Genomic DNA, 17,683 nt, shown 5'->3' with positions numbered 1-17,683 from the left:
TCAAAAGATATGAAGCTGCCATACTGTGCATACACAGGGTCAGCTCCAGCCTGTGTCATGGCATAGAGCACTGTGTATGTAGGGGCAAAAATTCCTGATCATAAATTTGAAACATCATTTGCGTTATATGGCTGCCAGTTACAGCACAATAGCAAGGAAAATGAATGGAAAACTAACTAAATACAACACGAGCAGCTCTGCCATTTTTTCCCCCCACCACTGTAGTCTTTATGCAAAACTATCTTGAAGACTAACGTGAATTTCATCAATTTCTTACTTTGAATTTGCACACTTCATCCCTTAGAATCTAACAAGCTTAGGTTGCATGAAACAACTATGTGCCATCTACCATTTTTAATACCACATACATTTTTGTCTTCTATCGCATTTTAAACACATTTTTGTCTTCTAACGCATTTTAAACATACATTACATTAAAAAAAAATTAAAAAAAAATACTTCTGTATTTTCATCATATTGAGAGTTAAGATAGCAATATACAATAAAAAATGGCATCACATGTAACTTATAGTTAAATTTATCTGATGTAAACATCATAGTGTAAGGCTGGACTGCCTTTAAACATCAGCAATCTTGTATCAACATCATATATTTTTTTTGTGTGAAAATGTTGAGCCTTAAGTCAAATAGGTGTCATTTGCAGGATCTTCTGATTTACTTCTTTAATTTGAAGAAATCTGCAGATGAGGCACATTGATTGCTTTATGATGAATCTACCTTAACCTGTGAGGGCATGCACTGGGTCCAATCTTAACCCACGAGTGCAAGGACTGGGTCCACTGGATCTGTGCAATTAAACAAACCTTTCTCAATACACACCTATTTCATGCAAGCTGTTCAGGTAAAGTGTAGTCGTGACTGAAGTCGACCTCGTTATGTTTTCGAAGTTTTTTTGCTTTGATTCAGAGTCATGATTTTGATCGGATCAGGTCAATTAGACCCAGCACGCCTATTCGTATTACTATTACATAGTTGATTTGTGACAATTTAGAAAGTGGCAAACATGTTGCATAACTTATCTTACAAGAAAGAAATGTTTCAAAAGGTATTAAATGTATCAACTGGTAATGAATACATTGAAGAAAATGAGGATGGAAGTAATCATGAATATTTATTACTCAGAAACTGGTATAGATTTTGAAAACGTGAGTGAGAATGACATAAATTGCTTTATTGGGAAAAAATTATAGAAAACGAAGAAAAAAAAAAAGAAATAGGGAAAAAACATGAAGTGTTTGCCAGGCGAATAAACACAGAAAAGCTAAAATGTGCTATACCGAATGTGAAAAATATTTGTATTTTGAACATATGACAACACTTTGTACAATGTGCTGCCAACATTTGTTGGCAAGTGTCTCTAATGCTAATAAAGCATTGAGACAAAGTAAAGGTATACTGTTTTTCTTCCTATGATAAATTATAATACGTTTTTCTATTCCTTTAAGAAATTTTATTTCATAAAAGCATTTAGAGGAATTAAAAAGTTTAATGGACATATTTTTTAAGTCTGATCATAAAATTTATTATTGGCATAGATGTAACACTTTTTCTGAAGATTTAAAATTTTTTCTTCAAAAAACACGAATTGGGGCTTTTAGACCCAGCGCACATGCTCATGTAACTAATATGAGCATGCCCACTTCCGGGTTAAGCGACAGATGTTGTGAGTGGTTTCAAAATAGAGAATTTTATGTCAAAGACAAAGAACATAGCAGATGAATGAAAGTGCACGAAGACGCAGGATTGGAAGCATTATTAGATAAGTTTCATGGTAACATAAGAACTTGCAATTAACATTAGAAGTAACTCAACAAGCAATTTCGCATCATTTAAAAAGCATTGGGAATGATTCAAAAGCAAGGAAATAGGGTTCTATACGATCTGCGGAGAAATGCTGAATGCCAATTTATTACAAGTTAAATGCTTTTGAGGCATAAATGAAAGGGCTTTGTCCATCATATAGTTACTGGTAATGCACTACAAGAAACCAAAGGAAAAAAAAAAAACATGTGGGCCACTTCGCCATCCTTCAACACTGACAGCCATTCATGGAATAAAAATCATATTGTGTACCCATATACACAATATGACTTTTGGATAAATATGGGATGGGATAAACTTGGTGTCATGTATTAAGTTTCTCAAACCGAACGAAACCATTACTAGGGCTCTGTACCGAACACAAATGATGAGACTGAGCCAAGCACTTAAAGAAATAGGCATCCATTACTACTCCAGACATGACAAAATTATTCTCCTGCATGATAATGCTCATACACATGATGTGGTGGTGGTCAAAACCTACTTGGAAATACTCAAATAATAAGTTTCCTTTCTCCTGCTGTATTCATCAGACTTTGCTCCTTCTGATTATTGGTTGTTTCAACTGATGAACCACAGCCTGTCTAAGCAGCACTTCACATCATATGAAGATGCCAAAAATTGGGTTGACTTGTGGATAGCCTCGAAAGATGAAGCATTCTTCCGATGCAGCATCCGTATGCTGCCACAAAGGTTGGTGAAAAAAGCGGCTAGCAATGGACAATACTTTGAATAAAATGCCCAATTTTTGATAAAAACGAGCACAGTACTCCCTATATGTTTCTTTATAGTCTTCTTTCATCCAAGCGACTAGTTATATATACAACTCGCTTATTCACACAGCAGAGAAACTCTATCTCTACTATGTGAATATGCCTATTTAAAACAAGCTTTTGTTTAAACCAGTGGTCTCAAACTGGGAACCCATGAAGCAATTTTATGTGGCTTGCGAAGACATTTCAGCAGAAGCGTAGCTAATGTTTTCGGGGCCCGGGGACGACTGAAGATTTTGCGTCCCTTTCTCTGTGCCAAGAATGGAAAACATTTCATTCTAAAATTTCGTAACATCAATTTGGCGCCCCCTGAATGCTGCGCCCGGGGACAGATGTCCCCCTTGCCCCACCCTAGCTACGCCACTGCATTTCAGTTATGTATTTGTTGCAAATATAGTGCTATAAAGTATTTCAAGAGTTTAATTATTTTTTTATTTCTCGGTTTACATAATTTTATTATTATTAAAAACTAATGCAAATAAAACATCAGAAAATGGAGGAAGCTAATTTACAATATGATGTACAGCTTATTCAAGTATATAGATTTTATTAACTTTTATTCATATTTGTCAAAAATAAATCGAATATTAATTTGTGTACTAAGAATAATCACTTTATTTAGGAAAACATTTTTATATCAACAGCTTTTCTTCACAGTTGGACATTAATAAGAAAAAACCTGACTGACCAAAGAGCATAATTTCCTTTTAAGGCTACAAATTTTATCAAAATCTAAACGTCGTCATGTTTTAGTAAGATTGAGAAGTTTATTTACATGCAAATGTGCGTTTTTATTTATGCATTGAAGAAAAATTTAATAAATAAGAGCCTAAGTTTTCATTATTTATTCTCGAGTTTTTATCTCACTTGAAAAATTTTCTCAGAAAAGTCACAAATGTTTTCAAAATTTTTTTCAGTTTAAATTAAAATATGATATTAAATGATTTATTAAACATTTTAAATAAACATCATTCTGAAAATCTAATATTTACCTGCCAATATATTTACATTACAAAAGATACCCAACAGAAATGTTTTGCAGAAAACTTTTGATTTCAGACTGAAAATAAATAAAAATTTGAATATTTTTCCTTTGTGATATTATTATTATTATGCATGTTTGGAAATACTTAGTAAATGAAAATTTTTTAATTTATTTAAAATATATTTTATTTTGTTAAAAAAAATGCGGTTAATCTTTGGATTATGGTAACTTGGCGAAAATTTGGCGACCAGCCCTGCTAGTTTTTGTTTGGACGTCATTTTGTTTTCACGAAGTAAAGGCTTTTTTTTTTTTTTACTCAACATTTTTTTCCAACAATCTGCTTGCCGAATTACGCTTATGCTAGAACTTTTACAGAACAAAAGTGCTTAATCCTGACTTAGATTAGGTACCAAATTGGAAGAAAGTGCAGAATCGCAAACTGCTTGCTGCGTTTTTAAGAATTGCACATACACGGTATCATCCATGTACACGTCGACCTATTTTCACTTAAAAAAACATCCCAGAATTGCACAAATATGGCATTGCGCACACTCTTGACTATATCCATGTACACTGCTAAAGTCCTAGCTAGTAACCTTTATCGCATTACCAAAATGTCGCCAAACTACCTGTTGCCATATTCCAAAGATCAGCCAAAAATTCTGTCTCATCAGCTGTTTTCAGATCGTGGATATAGCCTAAGCACAATCCAAGTTGGAGACAACTGGTCTAAATGACTTCATATACACATCACACACACAGCATTTCTCATCTATGTGGATGAACATATATATCCTCAATTATTATCTATATTATTTTTTTCGTGTGTGAATGACCACATGCTCATTTAAATAATGGTTTTGTGTAAATGATTTGTTACATACATTACAGACATAAGGTTTTTCTCCTGTGTGGATACGCATGTGTTCCTTTAAAGCACCCTTTATTCTAAATGATCGTTTGCATATGAGACACAGATGAGATTTCTCTCCTCTATGAATAAGCACATGTTTACTTAAACTACATTTCGATCTAAATAACTTGTTACATACTTCACACACATAAGGTTTCTCCCCAGTATGAATAAGAATATGTTTTCTTAAATCGTACACTTGTGCAAATGACTTTTTACAAACCTCACACCCATGAGGTTTCTCTCCAGTATGAACACGCATATGGTTGATTAAATGACCCGTTTGTCTAAATGAACTGTTGCATATATCACACACATAAGGCTTCTCTTTTGTGTGTGTACGCATATGCACATTTAATTGATACTTTAGTTTAAATGATTTGTTACATATCTCACAGAAATGGGATTTCTCACTTGTATAAATAAGAAAATTATCCTTTTGTCCCAATAGCTTTTTGCATGTCTCACAAACATACGGTTTTTCTTTTGTGTAAATTTTCATGTGCTTGTTGAAATAACAATTTAGTCGAAATGATTTATTACACACCTTGCACACATGACACTCCTCTCCTGTATGAATAGGCACATGCTTATTTAAATCGCCTTTAAATCTAAATGATTTGTTACATACTTCACATGCATAAGGTTTCTCTCCAGTATGGATAAGTCTATGTCTTTTTAAATAACGTATTCGTTGAAATGACTTGTTACATATCTCGCACACATGAGGTTTCTCTCCTGTGTGACTATACAAATGCTCCTTTAAATTACTCTTTTGTCTAAATAACTTGTTACATATCTCGCACACATGAGGTTTCTCCCCTGTGTGAATATACAAATGCTCCTTTAAATGACTCTTTTGCATAAAGGACTTGTTGCATACATCACACACATGAGGCTTCTCTCCTGAGTGAATTCGCATATGCTTATTTAACTCCCCCTTTAGTCGGTATGGTTTATTGCAGACATCACATGCATGCATTTTCATTCCCGTATCAATGAGTAAATGCTGATTTAAGTCCCACTTTAATTTGATTGATTTATTATATATAGGAAACACATTAGGTGTATGGTTAGGCGCGTTCGGCTCAACTAGAAAGTAACAGCATTTCCCCAAGTACTACGCAAATAACATATTTGCAGCATATCACCTCATTCGTTTACATATCCATTTATTGAGAACAATTATAATACAACTGGATAGTCCTTTCACACAATAATAACTTCTCGAAGAAAATTAGCCCAAAAAAAAAAAACACTTTGTTTTACAGCGCGACAGACAGGCACAGTAGATACATGTCTTGTTTTGCACCGTTTAAGTCTTTCTGCACCGATGGGCGAAAAATCAAGCTTAGATAGTACAACAGTACTCTGTATCACAACAGATCGTATTTTTATTCTCACACAGATCGTATTTTATTCTCACACACAGATCGTATTTTATTCTCGAGTGTCAAGATGTAGACACATCTTTTTACTCGGCTTCTGATAAAGATCGGGTGGGGGGAGGAGTTTCAAGATGTAGAAACATCTTTTTACTCGACTTCTGATAAGGATCGGTTGGGGGGAGAAAGAGTAGGGTAAAAGGGGTGTGAGAGGCGGATGAAAAAGAGTGAGGTCCGCACTAGCGGCGGAAAAAAAGGGGGGTGTCATGTTCAGTGTCGTTATAAGATGTAGCCGTGGGTGGTAAAACCGCAGAGTCAGTTTAGCGTGAATGAGTCAATTAAGATTGCTATTCTTATGTGGGAAGGATGTCACCAGGGTAACGATGTTCTTCTCTGGGATGCGGGGAGTGTCTGAGAGTGCTAATAAGGCTATTACTGTGGTTTTGTACTGAATAAAAGAAGTTGACCGCTAATCGTTTAATATACTCTTGAATAAGTTCCATTCGAAGGTCTCTGTGAATATATATGTTGGGAATATACCAAGGAGCATTGATAATTTCTCGTATAATTTTATTTTGTAGAATTTGTAATTGTTTAATATTGATTTTAGCTGCATGTCCCCAGATCGGTGCTGCATAGAGGAGAGCTGGGCGCAGTATGGAGCGATATAGAATTAATTTCTTTGTAGTAGATAAGTTGCTTTTTCTACCAAGAAGAGGTCGCATAGTAGCTGTGGTGATTTTAAATTTTTGTACTACGGACCGGAAATAGGTTCTGAAGGAAAGTTTTTGGTCAAGGGTGACTGCAAGGTATTTGGTTTCATTAATCCAGTCTATTTCTTCGTCAAATATTTCAGGGTGTGGAAAATAGTATTTCATGTTTCCTTTACGGAAAATTATTGCCTTAGTTTTATCAGTGTTAATTTTAATCCTCCAAAGGGTAAGCCATTTTTCCAGTTTTATGAGATAGCTTTGGAGTTGGTTTCATACGGCGATAACTGTGCAGGCTTTAGTAAGTATGGCGGTGTCATCGGCAAAGAGTGCAAGAAGAGAAGGGTCTTTAGAGATGTCTTGTGTATAAATATTAAAAAGGTACGGCGAGAGTGCCGACCTCTGTGGGGCACTAGCATTGATTATTCTGGTGGTAGAGTAAGCAGTACCGATTTTGATTCTGAATGTTCTGTTGCTGAGAAAAGAGGCTATTAAGCGAATAAAATGATCTGGAAAATTGAGAGTGATTAGTTTGTAAATAAGGCCTCGATGCCATACCCTATCAAAAGCTTTCGCGATATCGAGGACTATAGCACCGGTCGGAAGCCTTCAAAGATAATATTGATAACTCTAAGAAGTTGGTGGCAAGTGCTATGATGATTACGAAAACCGAATTGTTCTTCTGGGAGAAAATTCATGGAAGGGTGAATTTTTTGGATGTGGAAAAGTAGGATTTTCTCAGTAACTTTAAACAGATGGCTAAGTAAACTGATAGAGCGATAGTTCTGTGAGAAGGTTGGATTTTGTTGCGGTTTAGCAAAAACAATTATTATAGCTTGCTTCCATGAGTTAGGAAAATGAGTGAATTTGATGATGATGCTGTTGAATATCTTAGAGTGTCAAGATGTAGAAACATCTTTTTACTCGACTTTCTAATAAGAATCGGGTGGGAGGGGAAAGAGTAGGGTCGGAGGCGGAAAAAGGGGGTGGTGGCAAGTTCAGCGTCGTTATAAAATGTAGCCGCGGGTGGTAAACCGCAGAATCAGTTTAGCGTGAATGAGTCAATTAAGGTTGTAATTCTTATGTGGGTAGGATGTCACAGGAGTAACGATGTTTTTCTCTGGGATGCAGGGAGTGTCTGAGAGAAAATAACAAACCCACAGTAATAAGGCTATTACTGTGGGTTTGTACTGAATAAAAGAAGTTGACCGCTAATCGTTTAATATACTCTTGAATAATTTCGATTCGAAGGTCTCTGTGAATATAGATGTTTGGAATATACCAAGGAGCATGGATGATTTCTCGTAGAAATTTATTTTGTAGAATTTGTAATTGTTTAATATTGGTTTGTGAGTCAGAGTCTGCAGGCTGTATTTCAAGGCGGCGTCCTTTTAAGGTGCCAGTTATCTCTTTTCCGGTTTGCTTGTTTAAGTTTTTTAAGAATTCATCCACTTTTGGTACGTTATCTACGACAATAATGGGCACTTTATCAATTCTGTGTGTTTTGGGGTTGGAGTTTGGTTTTCTATTTGCGGGAATGGTGTTACTTTTGTTTGGTTGGTCTTTTGGGGTGGTAGTGAGCTGAGTGGCTGATTCATCTTCGTTGTCCAAATGCATGTCGTCTATTTGGTTCTCTAATTGTTTATATCGATTGCTGGTTTTGAGGGAAGGCTCCTCATCGGAGTCAGAATCCGTTTGTCTATGGCGCAGTTTTCTTTTTCTTTGTTCTTTGAAACCACTAGTGGATTGAAGTATGTCGCAGAAGCTTTTAATTTCTTCAAATTGTTTAGCAAGCTTTTCGTTAGAGGTTTGTAATTCGTTTATTTTTGCATTGGCCATCTTGTTTTCCTGCATACGCAGTTGATTAATGACTTTTACAAGGAAAAAGTTTAGTTCTTTTTGATCACTAGCGGACATAATCACATTTGGGTCGTTACGGATATCTCGGATATCTTCCACCAAGGATCTGGTAATTTCGACGTCTTAGGATAAAGTAATTTTGTGAATATTTGGAGAACGTTGGGTTCATCATTGAGATGTCTCATGTGAGAATTTTCTGAGTTTGGAGGTGAACTTTCCATGTTTGTGTTATTATTAGTTACATTTATGCTTGTTGTGTCATATTGATTAATCATGTGAGGGAAATAGGTTGTAAAAAAAGGCCTAACTAGAGGCCGTACCCGAAGGTACCCTTATCAGCACGGTGAATAAAGAGAATCAGAAGAAAGAATAAAATATGACCTATTTTATCCAGCGAAGGATGCAGCGGTGGAGTTAAGGCGATGCTTCTGCGAGGCGAAAACCAAAGAAAAAACACCCCACTACCCGTGAGGCGAGGTCGATAAACTCGGTACAGTAGCGGGGGTGGCAGCAACGCAAGGAAACGGAGAGCGAAGCGATAAGGCGTTTATGTCGAACGCTGTCCCACCTCGGAATGCTTTTAATTTAGTCTCTACGAAAAAAAAATCTACTCTTTAAGTTCAGTATTCGTAAGAGACTGTGCTCGGTATCACGTGAAGAACATCGGTTCTTCGAAAGGCTTATCGAGTCTCGACTCACCACTTTTATTAAAGAAAATAACATCATCAAAGACCATCAATTCGGATTTCGCCAGGGATTCTCAACGACTCAGCAGATCGCTCGAATCGTGGAATTCATAGGTGAAAATTTTAATAAAGAGCAAGTAGTTGCTGCTATTTTTATGGAAGTAGAGAAACAGAAAGCCCTCGATAAAGTTTGGCATCACGATCTTATCATCAAGCTGATGAACTATAATTTCCCACCTGCCATCATCCATCTAATCGCTGATTTTTTAAAGCACAGAACTTTTCAAGTTAAGATTCAAGATAACTATTCCACCAGAAGAAATATTCACACGAGTTTACTACAGGGGTCGGTAATTTCCCCGCTTCTCTATAATTTATATATTAATGATCTTCCTAATATTGAAAATATTCTCACTGCATGCTATGCCGATGACACGGCACTTTTATGTCACTCACTTAATACATATCATGCGCAAGAAATACAGAATGCCATTGATTACATTTCACCCTGGTTTAAAGGATGGAAAATAAAAATTAGCCCCGAGAAATCAAGTGATTTACTTTAAAAAAGGAAATACCCGTCAATACTTAGAAGAAATTAAGATGAACGGACAAATCGTGTCACGTGACCACCAAGTAAAATATCTAGGTGTTTATCTCGACCAGAAGTTAAGTTTCATGTTAATGTGCCTTAATTAGCATTTATATTATATTTTATATTCAAAGTTAAATATCAACACTAAAAGAACACTCTGTCTACAGGCAATCCGACCCATAATTCTATGGCCGATGCTATTCGCACCACCGGTGCGATTAACCGCTTAAGCTATTCGCACCAACATTAACCACGCATGCGCATTGAGTTGTCAGATCCGTCAATTGAACCCCATCGAAAGGAACGGATTCTACGTACGCGAACTGTTGTAGTGAATCTTTCTTTTAAAAAAAGGCGGGTTTCTACCTTGGCGTAGTTTATCATTTTTTAAGCGTTGGCGACTTTCAAAAGTTTACAAGGGAAAATGGGTTCCTTTTCTTATGAAAAGAAGGAACACATTTCCTTTTATTAAAGTATATATAAAAAGAGCAGATTTTTATGTTAGCAATGTTTATCCTTTTCCTGAACGGTTTGAATAGTTTAAATGTCTGATTTGGGGGGGGACAAAATCTTGTTTACAATTTTTGTACTTCTTAGAATACATTTAGCTTTAAAGATGTATTTTGCGCAATCAAGATTTTAATTCATTCCTTTCGTCCGATAAAAGATACTAAAAATTAGACAGAGGATTTCTGTGTAGAAAATTTAGACATCAAATAAGTTAAAAGCGATTATATCAACTATTAAATGAATTATTCTGTATGCCTGCTTATTTTTTTATGGAAATACTTTAGATTTAAAAATTTGCACACACACAAATGATTTATCAGATTTTGTAAGGTTTTATTTCATAAATAACTTTGATTTTGAAATATGGTATTTGAAACTATAAACCTGTGTGCATACTGAAAAAGTGATGAATATATAAGAATATTATCATTTTCAGTAAGTTTTCTTATTGAATAATAAATTCTGACAGTCCTATGTTATAAAAATAGTGTCTAAGTTTGCATAAAAATTCCTCTGCTAAATAAAAGAATTTAAGTAATTTCTGGAGCCTTTTTGTCAAAAAATCTTTAGTTTATACTAAAGATTTTTTTAACTAATTACAATTAGAACCATCATTAAATCCCTATTTTATATAATCATTTCCTGAACATTATCATGTATATAGTAGATTGACCTCGTCTTTGTAACTGATAATTATTACTTTCAAATTATTCTCTTGCTGGTGAACTATTAACAACATTCGCTGTCATTACTGCCTGTCTTACGGAAATCGTCGTAAAATGCTGGTACCTGGGCTGATTGTGCGCATGCGCGAATGTAGGTGGTGTGAATAGCCTATTAGATATTCGCACCGTCGGTGCGATTAGCCACTACGTAATTCTATATGCCACCCCGGCGACGTATTTTTACTTCCTCCCTAGGAAACGCAACACGCAACTAAATTTGGCGAAATTGTGTGGGTAGCGCATGCGAAAAGATGGGCCAACTATCGTGATGTCGATATGTCGTATTTTGTAGCGCGATACTTGATCCCCGATATTTCGTAATGGCGGGTTATATGTAATTGTGCATGTGTCAAACATAATTTCTGAAGCAGCAAACTTCATATGTGATTAGTGGGGGGAATTAAATAAAGAAATTTGGCGGTTCATTTTTCAACAGAATGTACTTATGGTGCTTTTTTTATCCCTTGACTACATGTCAAGCTATTGGCAGTTACTAGCACTGCATATGGTTAGCGTGGTCGCATTACAGTAATAATAAATATTAAGTATACACGCGGGGAGGGAACCGCCTTCAGCTGAGCATGAGCTTACGATACGATAGCAATGTAGGTATAAGTGCCCTTTTTCGGCTTATTGGATGCTGGAGTTGTACGTACCATGTCTCAGCACCTGTGTTATTGCATCTTTCCTGTAAATTTGTGGGATTTAGTAAACCATGATATATTTACCTATTAAATAATTATTTTAAGATATGTATTGTTTCTTATAAAATATCAAGTGGATGTATAAAAGTTAATAATTTATTCATTTTAACAGTTTTTATTTAACTCATTTCATGTTGCTTTGCTTCCGTTGTCTAGTTTGTAACATATACAAACACTTACCAAGTGTGATATATTTTTCTTTATATATATATATATATTTATATATATATTTATATATATATATGGGGACATATTATGAGTGCCATTATATTTAAAATATGTATTTAAGTTCGAAATTCAATCTAAGAAATATTTTATCATGTAAGAAATGTTAATCAGAAGTAACATAGTTAGGTAAATATACAGTGGTGGCCAAAATTGTGGACACTTTTGGAAATGTTTTTGTTTTTGAACTTTGTATGCTTATAGAAAACGTTACGTTACACAAAATGCAAACTTGTATATATCATTTTAAAGAAAATTTATTACTGAATTTAATACAAAACACAAAATTCAATTATTTGCAATACAAAAATAGATAATAGTTATCAATATACATTAGATAGTGATGATTGCAGTGAGTTATCAGTACTTAGTACGGTACCCTTTATTTTTGATTACAGCTTCACATCGATGTTTCATTGAGCTGACAAGAGTTTTAAGCTCTTCTTTCGTTATTACACGATGCCAGAAACAATTATAGCCTCAATTAGTTCCCTTTTATTTGATGGGCACCTCATTCGGACAAGAGTTTTCAAACGGTGCCACAAATTTTCCATAGGATTGAGGTCAGGACTGTTTCCTGGCCATGACAACAATTTAATGCTCTTTGTATGAAACCACTCTTTCGATATTTTGGCCGTGTGGCAAGGAGCAGAATCCTCCTGAAAAATAAACGAAGCATTGTTGGGAAAGAGATCTCTGATGGAAGGTAAAAGTTTTGGTTCTAGAATAGTGTCAATGTATTTTCTGGCATTCAGTGTCCCATCGACGACATGAAGGCGACCAATACCATCTGTTGACATGCATGACCAAATCATAACATTAACTGGTTTCTTCACAGTTGCTTGAATGCAGTCAGGATGTAGCTCTTCTACGTCTTACATATTTTCACCCATCACTACCGAATAACGATATCTTAGTTTCATCACTCCATATAACTTGTGACCACTGATCATCTGTCCAATTAATGTGTTCCTTTGCCCACAGTAGTCTTTTTTTTTTTCGTTGCTGAAAATTAAGATAAGGCTTTTTTCGTGGAATTCTACCTCTCAGTCCAACATCTGTTAATCTTCTCCTGATTGTTCTTGAACTGATAGAAACACCAGCATCATTCAGATCACTTCTGATGGCCGCTGATGACATTTTTCTATCTTGGAGACATAGTCTTTTTATTCTTCTGTCATCAATAAATGTGGTGCACCTTTTTCGGCCTTTTCCTTCTTTGTTTTTTTATTGAATTTGTCTCCTGATATCGTAAACAAAACTTTCGGACTCCAGATGTAGTCACTGAACCAACCACTGTCTTGCAATTTTAGCATAGGAAAGACCACTTTCTCGTAACAAAATAATATTATATCTCTTTCTAGGTGTCCAAACTACTCTTTTATTTGATGTCATTGCTTCTTGACTAAATATTAAAAATTTTTACAAAAATTTCTACTTGTAATTGAATTGTATAAGAAACATGTCCTCCTTCTACAGAACAAATCAAACTAATGAATTGTTTCAAGTGTAAACATGATGTCAGCTTCTACTGGCAGTTACTAACATTTGATTGGTTCTCAGAACAAGAACAGTGATTGGCCAGTAAAGCTAGACATTACAAACCACTTCATAACTGTGTTTTTTATTTATATTAAAGTACATATAACTTTTTTGTATTGAAATAATTGAATTTTGTGTTTTGTATTGAATTCAGTAATAAAGTCTCTTTAAAATGATATATACAAGTTTGCATTTTGCGAAACGTAACATTTTCTATAAGCATACAAAGTTCAAAAACATAAAAATTTCCAAAAGTGTCCACAATTTTGGCCACCACTGTATTTTGAAAGATCATTTTAAGTAAGTATTACATTTATAAGTGTTAGGTTTATTTTAGATTTTAACATATACTTGAGTAATTGATTATTACTATCTCTTTAATAACATATTTAAATAAATTATAAATACATCTTTTCTTACTTAGACATAAGTAATTATCATTTCTGTAACTTTTTCTTCATTAAGAGACTGTTAGTTTCACACTTTAAAAAAAATTCTATAATTTATAATTTAATAACTTGCCCTAATAAGACATAAAAAGCATATTTTATAACTCATAATGATAGTGTTCCATTTAAAAACTGTTATTAGAAACATAAGTACTTTTTCTGTTATATGGGCACTGCAAAAAACAATGTTAAAATATGTGATAACTTGCTGAAGATAGCAACAATGTGATCAACTAAGTCATCTTGGTTTTATGAGTGAATTGAGCCAAATATCCATGTGTTATTATTAAATAAATATAATTTACATGCCGTACAGCTTGGGTTGTGCATTTTTCCAATACTAACCATAGTCTTTGTGCATTAAATTGCAATATATAAAGCGTTTGTATGAAATCTAGAAATTGTTCCTTTTGATGTCATTTCAAAAGAGAAGATGTATTTTATTTCCTAGTCCTCTATGAAAGCATGCAGAACCTATTTATCGGGCCTCGTTTGAAATTCTCATTCTGAGCATATGCCACAGAAATTTAAAAAATTATGCACGATGTTCCATCGATTTAATTTAATGTCTGCTGGACTTGTTTTTGGCTGTGCCAAGCAGCATTTACTAAACAACAAAATGTTGTTCAGACCATGAACATCTTTGAAAAAAGAAACTGTCACTGCAATTGTTTATATCCTGTATAGCATGGCGTTATACTGACTGCTGTTAGAGATATAGTACAAAGTCAAAGATCTAGAATATTCATAACATTGACAATTTCAGATTTGGGATTCTGCTGCATATTAGAATCTTAAGTTTAAATCCAGCAAAATGTTAATTATAAAATTAAAAATATGAAATGGTGATTTATGAAATAATCACCATTTCATATTTTTAACTTTATAATTAACATTAATTTATAAATGTATGACCTAAAGGGAATCAAAATGTACAAAAAGGAAAAGCTCAATATTTATTTGTTTGCTTTATTAAGCATTTATTTCAATGTAAATTATTTAATTTTTTGTGTTAACACTTTCTCTTTAATTCTGTAGATAGAAATTCTTGTTCAATAGCAAAGTTGCGTGGGATTTAAAAAAAAGGGGGGGAGAGAAAGCAGTGAAATTACTACAGAATAAAGGGATTCCTCACAGCTGAAAAATTTGTAAAAATAATCCTGAAATGATGTGTTTTACCAATTACGATACACCAAAATAACGTTTCAATCTTAGATCTTGTCGAGGAAAAAAAAGTCTCAGATCTCGCACTTGGTTTGAAGGATCGAATCTAAATTTCCTTAGAGCTGTAAAATTTATGTACCATTGGTACCATGGACTGACCTCAGTTGAGTTTTGTAATATGCAATACAGTTGTTGATTGGAACAATTATATGCGGAAATTTTTTAACAATTTTATATCTAGGTATGCCTCATGCTTGTTTCTGAAGTCTGTTAACAAATGTTATTTTATCAAATCCTAGTTGATTTCTCATTTAAACTACAACAGTGCACAATCCTAAATGTTAATTATTTCTTACAAATTTTAATTTTTATGAAAATTGTTAAAAAAATATATAGAAGCATTTATCATGCCAGCAAGTTGGAGTTAATGGTAATCGTATGGTCATTGCATAGGTTAAGAGAATTCTTAATCGACATAAGATTTACAATACAGAAGCATTTACTGCAAGAGAAAAATTATTTCTAATGTGTCAGCTAAGTACACTCATGTCCATAAATTAAGGATAATGCAAAATCAGGCAAAGGAAGAGTTATAAGAAAACAAATTTGACTTATTTGTAATGTTTATTTATTAAACAAAAGGTAAAGAGCAAAAAAAGATGCTATATGTTTGATATTATTAAAAAAATTAGCGATTTTTTCTTCCTGGAGCAAATTACAAAGAAAACCTATTTACAAAAAACCAATATTACATGGTTGGTATGATTGTTAATACATTGTATGTCTCCCAGACGATGCAATATAGTCCGTACAACGCCTAGGCATGCTGAGTATCAAATTACCGATCTGATCGTGGGGTATATTACACCACTCAAAATGTAATGCTCTCCGAAGTTCCGGTAGACATGTAGGAGGAGGTTGACGGGCTGCAACTCGTCGGCCAAGCATGTCCCACACGTACTCTACTGGATTCAAGTCCGGTGAGAATGCTGGCCAGTCCATACGGGTGATATCCTCCGATTGAAGGCATTCGCTTACGATGTTTGCACGGTGAGGACGGGCGTTGTCATCCATAAACACAAATAGTGCGCCCATGGCGCCCCGAAACAAACGTACATGTTGTTCCAGATTGACATCCCGATAGATTTGGCTTGTCATGGTTCCAATTTGAACATGCAGGTCAGTTCTGGAACCTAGAATAATTCCACCCCAAACGAGCACTCCTGCACCACCGTAACGGTGTCGTTCAATGATGTTTTCTTGGTGGTAACGGGTACCTGGAGCTCTCCATATGAAATTTCGGCGACAATCAGACTGCCAGCTAAACCTGGACTCGTCGGAAAATATCACACAAGCCCACTGTTGCAGTGTCCACAATGCATGCTCTCTACTCCAGGTTAACTGCAGGCGACAGTGAGTTGCAGTAAGTGGAGCGCATGTGACAGGTCTACGAGCATATAGACCAATCTGCCCTAAGCGTCTGTACACGGTCTGCCTTGAAATTGTCGTACCAGTGGCTGACGAGACAGGTCTGAAGCTATGCTCCGCCTGTTTCTTTTGGCAGTAACTGCCAAATACCGGTCCTTATTCGGGGTTGTAACTCTGGGGCGACCTGTGCTGTAACGTCTACTCACATTACCAGCATCTTGGAATCGTTGTCAAAGCCTGGAGATGACACTCTGGGCAATTCCAAGTTCGTCTGATACTTCCAGTTGGGTACGCCCACATTCCAGACGGCCGATAATGCTACCAGGTAAAAAATCACCCAAATGCGTCCTTTGTGTCATAACTATTCGGTTATTGCACTGAAATGCTTATAAAGCGCCTGCGAACAATTTTTACTTCTTTGCCTGTATTCCTTATATATCACTCTCTGACACTCTCGTCATTGTGACGTACCATCGGTCTCATCTGGTTACTTCCTGAAATTTGCATAAGATTCTTGAAGATGTGTGTAGTGATTTTACAGGTGATATATTTATTTTAGAGTTCGATTTCCGTGTTACTCCGAATTATCCTTAATTTATGGACATGAGTGTAATTTGACAATTGTAGCGTTTAAATTAATTACATTGGCAAAATGAGAATTTTATGTACAACCTCTCTTACAAGAATTATATTTTATTTTAAAAGCATGAAAATATTTTAAGACTTGTTTTTAATATTTTTTCCCTCTTATTGTACAGCAAGGATTATATACACCATAAGTTTGGCATATTTTAGGTTATGTGCTATTAATATGCACTACACACTTACATGAAATAACTATCTTGAAATTTATAGTTTCAAAATTATGGCAATTATTTTAATTAATAGTGTCAAGCTGATATAATTACAGAACAATTTTCAAATTTTAACTAAAATCAGATTTTTTAATACATAACGAAAGTAGTCTTTCAATGAACATTTTTATAAACAAAATGCTATAAATCAAAGAACTATTTACCATTAATTTAAATGGAAAAAGGTTCTCGGATTAGAAAAAAAAAAAAAAAAAAAAACTTATAATTTATATTTAAACAAATTAAAATTACTAAAATATAAAATGATTAATTAATAATATATATATTATTAATTAGCATTTAAAAGGCCAGCAAGTGCATTATAATTACAGG

At 34.5% G+C, this 17,683-nt stretch overlaps 2 protein-coding genes across 3 annotated transcripts in view; one reads left to right on the top strand and one right to left on the bottom strand.

The window, feature by feature from the left end:
• LOC118183162 (uncharacterized) overlaps window positions 1-17,683 on the top strand; it is a 62,149-nt gene that overhangs the window by 16,882 nt on the left and 27,584 nt on the right. The gene's annotated exons all lie outside the window — the stretch shown is intronic.
• Window positions 3,025-5,894, bottom strand: LOC118187887 (uncharacterized). Its single transcript, XM_035358176.2, has one exon. It carries the CDS (start codon window positions 5,499-5,501, stop codon window positions 4,413-4,415), a length of 1,089 nt encoding a protein of 362 aa, XP_035214067.2. The 5' UTR covers window positions 5,502-5,894; the 3' UTR covers window positions 3,025-4,412.

Source organism: Stegodyphus dumicola, chromosome 2 (genome assembly GCF_044657685.1).
Source record: "Stegodyphus dumicola isolate Sdum_Otavi_A_Nest chromosome 2, ASM4465768v1".
NCBI classification, from domain to species: Eukaryota; Metazoa; Arthropoda; class Arachnida; order Araneae; family Eresidae; genus Stegodyphus; species Stegodyphus dumicola.
Note: the sequence above shows the minus strand (reverse complement) of the source record. Positions and strands in the feature narration are given on the sequence as shown.